General features: G+C 45.7%; 1 protein-coding gene across 1 annotated transcript in view; it reads right to left on the bottom strand.

The window, feature by feature from the left end:
• Positions 1 to 10,227, bottom strand: part of FAM3B (FAM3 metabolism regulating signaling molecule B) — a 65,805-nt gene extending 55,578 nt beyond the window's left edge. Inside the window, exon 1 of the mRNA XM_075542913.1 lies at positions 10,030 to 10,227. Coding sequence (XP_075399028.1) covers positions 10,030 to 10,227 — 198 coding nt within the window. The remainder of the gene's footprint in view (positions 1 to 10,029) is intronic.
• Between the last annotated feature and the right edge of the window lie 883 nt (positions 10,228 to 11,110).

Here is an 11,110-nt window from a genome sequence, read left to right on the forward strand (position 1 = left end):
CAGTCCTCCTCCCTGCCTTAAGATCCTCAGGATCTCAGGTGGCCCTGACACTTCACTTATATTCTGGAGGAGAGCTAGCTTCGGCTTACTTTGTACAAAGTCAGACTACGGTAGTGGCCGCCTCAGTACATGTCCTACTCCTGGGCAATGGAGCCAGCAGAAAGAGGCAATCTGGAACCAGAATACTTACTGTGGATGGGACTCTCTCCAAGCTGAACTTAGGTAATAAGGAAGCTGCTTGTCACTGCCGCTGGTTCCCATGGACTTAGATTCCCCCATCATGGAGATGGCCACACATGTCCCCCAATCCAGGAGGCTACAGGAGCGGGTAGTTCCACTTGGGCTCTTGACTTCTCTGTGGTCTCTAGGCTTTTTGCCAGACTTCAGTGCCCACTGCCACTACTGCCCTGTCTACAGAGACTTTTTTGGCAGAAGAGACTAAAAGGTTTTTTAAAAAATAAAAAGCATGTCTGGCAATGCCACAACTAGAGGTTAATTACATGTTCATTATTGAATTATAGTGTAAGGTCTTAACTATGTCAACAATTTAAATCAGGAAGAAATGCTTTTTGCATTTATATCAAGAACATATTAATTCTAGTGGCAAAACACAGACAAAAGACCAAGTACATCTATCCAACACACACACACACACACACACACACACACACACACACACACACACGATGCTCTACCTGGTCCTATTTTTGCTAATTTGGACCATATGCTGATCTTACATGCATGTGAAGTCTGATTTTGTCTTCCGACATTTTTAAATGTTAAGTGCAAATCTGTTGCAATCTATGTTTTAAACAAAGGCTTGCAAATAATATTGGAAATTAAAATTTAAAACAAAGTCAGCAAAGACTTACTATTACCCCAGTGAAAGATTGAGTAAACCGTGCCCCCTCTGTGGCCCATCTGAAAGCAACACTTCGACTCTGAGAGGCAAGCCCAGCTGACTGGGGGAGATCACCTACCCCAGCCCTGCAGGGCCAGACCTGTAACGTGTACAGTGTTTCTGGTTTTAGCCACAAGGTGAAATGAAGCGTCTGTAAAATCTCGACAAGCTAAATATCAGACTCGGGCTAATTCAAAGACAGATCGGGTGCCAATCTAAATAGACATCTTTGAAAGGGGTGCTTTTGAACACCAACTTGAAAGGGCCCCAAGACGGAGAAGAACGAGGAGAACTATTGTGGTGGCCGCTGCTATAGCGCTGAGCCCCTCCACACTGTCCACCCCACCCCGCCCACTCATGACATCCCTCAAGGAAACCAACCACTGCCGGCTGGCCCATACCAGTCCCATGACAGCTTGCGGATGGGGCAACTGTGCTCCATTAGGTTTTCTATGTCTGCTTTTCAGAAGTAGATCACCAGACCTTTCTTCCTAGTTCATTTTAGTGGAAGTTCCACTGAACCTGTTCCGTATCATAGTACTATGCAAGCGTCCCCTGGCAGATGGCCACATATGAGATAGGTTGGCTGGGATTGGAACTAGGTATGTGGCAGGGAAGGTGAGCATTCTACCACTGTACCACTCTCGGTAAACTCTCACAATGGCCAATACCAGTGATGAAATGGTGGCTGGCCTAACTTATTTCAATGATTCAGTCCTAACAGCCTTCTTCATGAACTTGCGGGGAATAAACCTAATGTGAGGCTCAATGGTCAGGGAAAATGCCATTTGCCAGGAGGCTCACCAAACATCTGGTGGAGTCTGGGCTCCTAAAATCAAAAGTGAGGCGGCTTGGGATTTCTCCAGGCCAGCATTCACCACAATCACACCCCTCCCATGTAGAATGCAAACAGCTGCGTTCTCCTAGCTATGTGGGATAGGACCACATGGGCCAGGAATACAACACAGAAATAGTTCCAACTTCCAAAATAGCTGTAGTGACAGTCAACATCACAACTGAGGTCTCTTTCTCAAGATATGTATTTCCATCGATTTATCTTATAATTCACATGTTACCCAAGCAGTATTATTCATAATTCAGGTGTTTGAAAAGGAAAGAAAAAACACCAAAAAAACCACATTAAGGCAAGCACCTTAAGATTTGGCTTGCTAACTCCTGACATTCGGTTGATTCTGATTCAGGTGTGTCAGAGTTGAACTGTGCTCCACGGGGTTACAATAGCTGGGTTTTCAGAAGTAAATTGCCAGGCCCTTCTTTTCGGTGGGCAGCTGAGCTTGTTAAGCATTTGCCCCACGCGGGTATTCCGTCACTTTGGTCACAGAGCAGAAGAGGCAGGGTTGAGGAGGACTTTCTGGAGTGTGCCCTGCCACACAACCAGCACCCTGATGCGAGAGAAGTCCCGACACCATTCCATCACACACCCTCACTGCAGAGAACCTGGGATCCAGCGAGGAGCAAGCGATTTGCCAAAGAAACCTGCCAGAGAACGTTCTATTGTTGCACACGAAGACACGTTGCCTTGCTCCAGAAAGAGCCCAGATTTCACAGATTATTGGAAGAAAAAATTCAGCAAAACCAGTGAGAGAGAGTATGCAGCTGACAGAAGCCCAGGAGGATGCCCCCTGAGCCCCAGGACACCCTGAATGCCGGCAGACCACAGCGGGGAAGGCAGGCTTAGAGAGATGGAATTTTGAATGAAGTCATTGGGTTTTCATTTTCCTTTCTTTCCACTTGCCTATTCCCTCCTGCCCCCGAAATCTTCTGCACTCAGAAACCCTTGCACCAGCGGGGACAAGCGAAACAGCTTTATGACAAGATGCCACGGAGCAGTTCTCATAAAATCTGAGCGCCTCTTCTTAGCCCCTGGCTGAACTGTCTCACGTTCCCTCACGTTTCTTATCAAAGGTATCCCCAGGTAGCATGTGGCCTCCTCTCTCCTGGCCCAGGACTTCCGGGTAAGGAGGAGCCCCTTTTGTGGAGCCCATGGTGGGCTGTGGTCTGCTGGTGCTCACCCAATGCCTTCCTGGACCCCCTGCCCTATGCCAGGCAGAGAAGGACTGAGTATGGGGAAACGGCATGGAAATTCCTCCAGAAACCCGTCTTTTCCTCTTCTGGAATCGATCAAGTTCACCACTCCCACCCCCACCCCCCCACCCTCTTCCTAATTTCAAGTTTAAGAGATGACGAGCCCATCTTGGACAACCCACACCTTTCTAGCTCAGCACGGTCGCCTCTGAATGCCATGGTCCTAGGAAAGGTGAGAGGGGCACTGCTCCCTTCCCTTCATCTCCTCAGTGGGTAGCCACACTCACCCCTAGTCAAAGAGTAGTACATCTTCCAGGGGCTGCTCCTGCCAGCTGTCTTATCCCCAGTGGGCTGATGCCCTTCACCTGGCACCCAGGAAGAGCTCTCCTGGACTGGACCACAGGCTAGACACACTCTCCAGGCAGGAAGGCCAGCAGGCAGGGAGCTGTTGGATTAGTGGGAGGCTAGCCAGGCAGGTGGGGCTAGGCAGGGTCACTGAACAGTGGGATGGGCCAGTGCAGGTCAAGCAGGTAAAGCAGGATAAATATACAAGGTGGCAACAATGAGCTTCCTGGTGGGGCTGTCCAAGGATCACAATGGAAGTTATCTAAACCAAGCTTGGTCTGCACCATTGCTCCAGGATCTGATTAAATGTTTCACAAGAGGAAATGACTGTGAAGATAAGCATGGCTTAGTGGATACATGTTGTACTTCTAACTGCAGGGTAAGAAGTTTGAAACCACCAGCCATTCCAAGGGAGAAAGATGGTTTTCTACTCCTGCAAACAGTTAGTCTCAAGAAACCCATGGGGCGGTTCTACTTTGTCCTCCAATAGGGTCTCTGAGTCAGTATCAACGTCATGGCAGTTGAGTTTGGTTGGGGTTTTTATAAATGACAAAGCAGCCCTAGCTAGACTCAGGATGGAGTCCATCCCTGCTGCCCTAGCCTCTCTAAGAACCCTGGATGCCCTACAAGTCGTGCCGCTCCCTCGCTGTGTGCCCAACCCTGAGGGGGCCCCACCTCGCTTTCGACCAGTGTTGACTGACCCAGGAAAATGAGCAACAATGTGCCAGAGCCTTATTATGATCATCATCAGAGGACTACAGAGTCCACAGGGTGAAGGCCCACACAGGTGTTTATTGCCTCCGGAAACCCCCCAACTCAGAGCCAAGCCTGGGTGTTGCTGTTGAGTGAATGCTACACTTGTTGACCCCATGTGTTGCAAAGCAGAACTGCCTGTGAGGTTTTCTTGGCTATCATGTTTAGGGCAATTGATTGCCAGGTCTTTCTTCCGTGGTGCCGCTAAGTAGGTTTGAACCACCATTGTTTAGGTTAGTATCGTTCTTCTGTACAAGTGCAAGTAAAGTGGCCCCTGGCCACCAAGGTAGTAAGTCACAACTGCAGAATGTAAGCGTTCAGAGAGGTGGGGCTTGCAAAAGGCCCAGGCTACCCCCTCTGGAATTGGATTGACTGTTGTTCCGCTCTGCTCCTTAGAAGCTCAGGGGATCCTATAGGCCAACACAGGGGACTTTAGTCTAGCCTGGAAACACTCCAGGTTCTTTAGATTGCCACCAAGGGGCTCAGCCATGCCTCTCCCTCTAGTACTGTCCTGTTTACACTCTCTGACTTTATTCTTCTTCACTAACTTGCTGCATCCCAAAGTCAGAAAGGGTTAAAAGACAGGGACCCTCCAGGGTTGGGAACCCTTCCCAATCACCCAAGAAGTGGTACAAGGCGTGAGTGTGGCCCAGGTCAGTTTGGGTGCTCCTGTCAATTTGCTTTATGGTAATAGATGTCTTTTTCCAGCCACTCCGCACGGTGATATTTAGCAAAGGCACACTCAAAGCAGGTTATGAGATGGATTTAGTTTCATCTGGAGTGCTCTCACCTCAGTCTTTCATGTGCTGTGGTTTGAGTTAGGGGTGCTAGTCCCCCACCACTAATCAGGGGTTCAGTAACCACAACTGTACGGTTGAGATATATAAATATTATATTAAAGTCATGGAGCGCATGAGAGATAAAAGAGATATTGCAATAATGGAGTCAGACACATTCCATGGTAGCATGCTCACCTCAGCCCCGCTCGGTGGTCCACGTGGAAAAAGGGGGAAGGGAAGGAGGGCAAGGGAAAAGGGAAACAGAGGAGGAGAGGGAACTGAGGAGAGGCCAAGGGAGGAGCCGAGAGAAGGGAGTCAGAGCTCTCTCTTGCTAACCGAGGCCTATATACCTTTTGGGGGTGTGCAAGCCCACTGATTACAGGTAAAGACCTACATCACAGGAAGGGGTTGCAGCATAGGTTATACAGCACTGAGAGGGGGTGGTGTAGGGACATGCACGCAACAGGAAGAGGAGGGGTTGGGGGTATACATGTGACAAAATGGGTGGATCCTAGATTTAGGATTACCTCCCCCTGACAATGTACCTGACATCTAGTGGACCTTTGTGTTTCTAGATTTATTTCCTTAACTTTGATCACAGAACCCACTGCTCATCCCCAAGGTCTATAATAAAGGTAACTACTCAAGTTGTCCTTAGCAGTTCCCACGAACTTTGAAAGAACCTATATTCCACTTCTTGGAATGTCTCTGTATGGATATATATATCTGTATCTATCTATCTATCTATCTATCTATCTATCTATCTATCTATCTATCTATCTATATGCAAAATGTTATGCACACTTAAGTAACTGGAAAATGGGAATAAACCTACAAGGCCAACAGAGAGAGGAATGACTATTTTAATAAACACTCAAAACCAAACTCAAAACACTCAAAACCAAAACACTCAAAACCAAAACTAAAACACTTAAAACCAAACTCACTGCCACTGAGACCATTCTGATTCATAGGAAGCCATTAGGATAGAGAACTGTGGGTTTTTGAGATTGTAAATCTTGACAGGAGTCAAAAGCCACGTCTTTCTCCCTCAGAGCATCTGGTGGTTTCCAACTGTTGACCTTGTGGTGGTCTGCAGCCCAGTGTGTAAGCCACGATGCCACCAGAGCTCCTTAGATAAACTACTGTTTAATTGTATGGAATTTTACTCAGGTAATTGAAATGATATGTATCAAGCTGCCATGCTACAGGTTGAGCTCCAGCCCTGCAGTAACTAGGTGCACAAAGGAGATGAATGCCGCTGAAAATTCCTACCAGGCTGCTTTAACATAAAACTTCTTTCTCATGGAAATACACCCATCACTTCTAGGACCGCAGGCTCTCAAGGAGGAAAGCGTTCACAGGGAAAAGTTAGGTCTAATTGCCAGAGGAGTCCTGGTGGTGTTGGATTGTCAACCATAAGGTCAGCAGTTCAAAACCCAGAAGTTGATCCAAAGGAGAAAGATGAGGCTGTCTGCATCTGTGCAGATTCACAGCCTCAGAGACCCTATGAGTCAGCATCAACTTGATGGCGTTGGGTTTGGTTAGTTGTAAGCAGGATAGTGTGCTCACAAGGCTATTCCTGAAGTACAAGGACAGAGGATTTTGATATAAACAAGAACTAGGAATAAAACCCAAACCACATACAAACTATGATTTGTTGTTTGTATTGTACAGAGAACACAGACATGGAATGCACGTTGATTGGGAAACAAGAACACAATGTAAACTATATACACAGAAAGACTGTGAAGAAACATAGAAAGGTGAAAAAGCTGATGCGGTTCCCTGACATAATGTCAAGTCACATCACTGGACTGGTAACCAAAAGTTCAAAAATCCAAGCCCACCCAGAGGTAGCTCTGAAAGAATGACCCAGATCTGCTTCCGAGAGGACACAGCCATGAAAACTCTAAGGTGAGTTCGAACTCCAACCTTTTGGCTAGTCGATGAGTGCTGAACCACTCGTGCAAACCAACAACTAAGAACTAGCATAGAGTGTCATGTGTAAGTACACAGAAACTTGGCTCCTTCTTTTTTTAAATTAAATTTAAAAAAAATTTTGGCTCATTCTTCTTAACTCCTTAATTGGACTTATTCCATTATTGGGATGGGGCACCAAGCCTCAAACTGGTTGTATTTTTAATTTTTTTCACTTTTCAGATACTTTAATTGCAGAAAAGCTTTTGTTCTACGAGTCAGGAATTATAATAGCAAATGAAGCAGAAAACTAAGCTTTCTAGTATTATACTTATGGATTCCTATTGTTGTTAGGTGCCTTGAATTGGTTTCAACTCTATAGCAACCCTACAAATGAACAAAACAATGCCTTGTCCTGAGCCATCCTCACCACTGTTGTGAGAGCTCATTGTTACAATCCATCTCGTCAAGGGTGCTGCTCTTTTTTTTTGGCTGCCCCTCTACTTTACCAAGCATGAAGTCCTTTTCCAGAGAAGGGTCTCTCGTGACATGTCCAGAGCGTGAGACAAAATTTCACTATTCTTAAATCTAGGAATCATATTGGATATGATTCTTCCAAGACAGACCTGTTTGTTCTTCTGGCAGTCCATGGGACTTTCAATATTCTTGGTCAGTGCTATGATTCAAATGTATAGATTGTTCTTTGGTCTTCCTTATTTAATGTCCAACTTTCACGTGCATGTGGGGCAACTGGAAATACCATGGCTTGGGTCAGGTGGGCCTTAGTAGTCCTTAAGGTAACATACTTGCTTTCCAACATTTAAAAGAAGTCTTGCTTATCCATAGCATAGCAGCAGATTGACCCATAGCAATGCGTCCTTTATCTCCTGACTGCTGCTGCCATGAGCAATGGTTCTGGTTCAAAATGGTCAGTGCCAATCCATTTCAGCTCACTAGCACCTAGGATATCAATCCTTTAAAAATTAGTATTAAATAATTTTATTGGGGCCTCTTACAGCTCGTATCACAATCCAGCCATCCATACATCCAGTGTGTCAAGCACATTTGTACATATGTTGTCATCAGCATTTTAAAAGCATTTTATTTCTACTTGAGCCCTTGGTATCAGCTTATTTTCCCCCCAAACAAATTGTGTTTTAAGATAACTTTTCATCTTTTCTCCTGTAAGTAATCCTACAGTGAATACCCTTACACATCTACTTTGACAAAAATTAGTAAGATGAATCTAGCATAAATTCCTAGAACTGGAATTACTGAATCAAAGGGTATGATTGTTATTCAATATCATATTGCTACCAGGGTTCCAATTCATACACACAACCAGTGGACGGCTGCAACGACGTGCTCGGACACAGGAACAGTTGTGATCGGGCACAGGATCGGCAGTAGGTTTTTCCCACTGTGCATGGGGTGGCTGTGAGTCAGAAAGGACTCAATGACATCTAACAACAGCGCCTGTGTGTATGTGGCGGGGAAGGCGGGACGGACTTAAAAAAGTTCTTGGGAAATGAAAAATGATGGAATTTTTCCAGCACTTTTTTGAAGACCATTTATTAATACACACAAGTACATAGTTAACACATTTGGCTGCTAACCGAAAGGGTGTAGCTTTATCCAGAGTCATCTTTATTCAGGGTCATCTTGGGGTAAAAAGTCCTGGTGATCTCTTGCCAAAGACCAGCCATTGAAAATCCCATGGACCACAGTTCCATTCACACATACAGGGGGTTGCTAAGACTTGGAGTCAACTCATGGCAACTGGTCATGTGTACATATGTGCACTTGCTTATTTTAAATAACCGACTACCTGCTTACAGAGGCCAGCAAGTCTGAAATCTGTAGGGCAGTTGGCAGGCTGGAAACTTGGCAAGACTTATTGGTTACACTTTGGAAGGTAGAATTCCTCCTTCTCTAGTAAACTGTAGTGATTTGCTAAGAAGTTCAGCCCACACTACAGAAGGTGATCTCCTTTACTGAGAATCAACTGAAATCTATGATAATGACATCTAGCAAACCTGAGCCAGGGTTTTTGACCAAATAACTGTGCACCACAGTCTAGCCAAGTGGACACACAAAGTTTAGCATCACAGTGTCCAACCGAGTAAAGCTCTTGTGACTGCACTGGGAAAGGCTTGTAACACACTGAGCACCACTGTATTCCATGGTCTCTTCTAGTCCCAGGCTGGGCCTCAGCTTACACTAGGTATACATGACCATTTTAGTTTAAGTCTGAAATACAACTAAGGCAGGTCGAACTTCAGGCATTAGCGGTCTTAAATAAATGCCAGGTTGATGATCTAAAACAGCAGTAGTAAAGTTCCCATTTCTTGAACTTCAGCAGGCTTGGTCCTTGATTATCATGATGCAGACCTATTATGTTTGTCCTACTGTGGTGGCTTATGTGTTGACTTGCTGCTAGAAGCAAAGCCACTGGTTTATCAAATACCACCAGTGTCACCATGGGGGATGGGTTTCAGCAAAGTTTCCAGACTAAGACTAGGAAGAAAGGCTTGGTAATCTAGTTCTGAAAATTAGCCAATTAAAATCTTACAGGTCTGACTTGCTTGCTTTGGACATGACATCAGGAGGAGTCAGTCAAGAGAAGAGACTGTGTTTGGTGAACATGGGGTGACAGAGACACTCAGTGAGATGGACTGGTACCAAAGCCACAATGATGCTGGAGACCATGAAAGGGACACCAGTGGTTTTCTTGAAGAATGAGCCAAGTGCATTGTTCTGATGCAGAAAAATTACCCAGGGCAACTTTCCTATGAAAGTACCCTCACCAATGAAGTTTTCCATTTTCTTAAAACTTCTTTGGAAGGTAATTGTCTTGTATCCTTTGATAAAAATCTATCAAGAGTACCTCTTTGGAATTCCCAAAAACAGTCACCATAGCCTTCTGAGCTGACCTCTCTGCCTTGAATTTAACTGGCGCACCAGATGTTCTAGGAAGCCACTACATTGCCCGGGGTATTTTTCTCTGGTGCATACTCGTAAATCCAAGACTAATCATGATTCTTTCCATAAAATCATCTTCATGAGTTTTGATACTGCTTAAAGGATGCATGGAGAGAATAACGCTAAGCTAGCTGGTGCACACAATACTGTTAGCAGCCATTTATTTTAAATTTTTTTTTCTGTTCACAGGGAACCCTTCTCCACTTCGGCCTTCAAAGTTCTCGTTTGAATATTTGCTACTACCACCATGATCTGCACCTGCGGCGGCTCCACTGGGGCCGCGCCCTAGGCTTCAAGGCTCACCGCAGCGGCCCTCCTACTTGTCGCGGCATAGCGTCCGTGGAGGATCTTCCCTGGGACCGGGTTGCGGCTCCAGTCCCTATCGCGCGCGTCCCGACGGCAGGGTATGGGCCCGGACGCTCCAGCGCCATCCGTTTTCAGGGCTAGTTGATTCGGCAGGTGAGTCCGACTTCCATGGCCACCGTCCTGGTTAGCAGCCATTTAGGCTAAAGCTTGCTAAGGCTTGATATTGAAAATGAGTGAGGTTCTAATTCAGTAGCTATGGCGGCAACTGTACTCCTACAGTCTTTTCCCACCTGTTTCTGAGCTTTAGCCACGTCTTCATTCCCTGAGACAGAGTCTTCCCTCTGCATATCTTTGAAGTCTTCCTGAGCTTTAAATGGTCTGATCTAAAAACTTGTTTTATGTGAAGCAACATTCCTGCAGTCTTGTTGCAAAACTTTTGAAGGTGTCCACTTGAGGTTTGTTCAACAATTTGATATGAGCCTCGTCTCTTTTTTCCCCACAGCACAAAAATTATCCTATTTCTTTGAAGCCACTGGAACAAGACTCAGAGAGGAGTATAACAGATAACGTGTCTGCAGCCAGATGCGCTGTTTGTAATGAAATCATACATGTATGAATTGGAACCCTAATGCCCTCTCACTGCCACGGAATCAACTCTGACTCATTGTAGTTCTCTAGGGCAGGGTACAACTGTCCCGTTGGGTGTCTGGAGCAGAAAGTCTCATCTTTCTCCTGTGGATCAGCCGGTGGGTTCAGACTGCTGACCAACGTGTAACCCATTAGACTACCAGGGCTCCTGGAAAGCTAATGGTGATGTTCTTTCACTTCCACTCATAATCTACCTAAAAGAAAACCCTTTGGGGTCTTTACATATTTTACAAGTTTAAAGGTAACCTGAGACTCCTAGGCAATGTTGATTGTGCCTGACTGCTAATTGAACAGTTAGTCATGTGCACCTACCCAAGGTGCTGCTGAAGAGAGGTCCGGCGATCTGCTTCCATACAGATAACAGCCAAGAGAATGCCATGGAACCCAGTTCTACTTTGTAACGCAAGGGGCCACCGGAGTCAGAATCAAC

The sequence above is a fragment of the Tenrec ecaudatus genome, chromosome 2, assembly GCF_050624435.1.
Source record: "Tenrec ecaudatus isolate mTenEca1 chromosome 2, mTenEca1.hap1, whole genome shotgun sequence".
Classification (NCBI taxonomy): domain Eukaryota; kingdom Metazoa; phylum Chordata; class Mammalia; order Afrosoricida; family Tenrecidae; genus Tenrec; species Tenrec ecaudatus.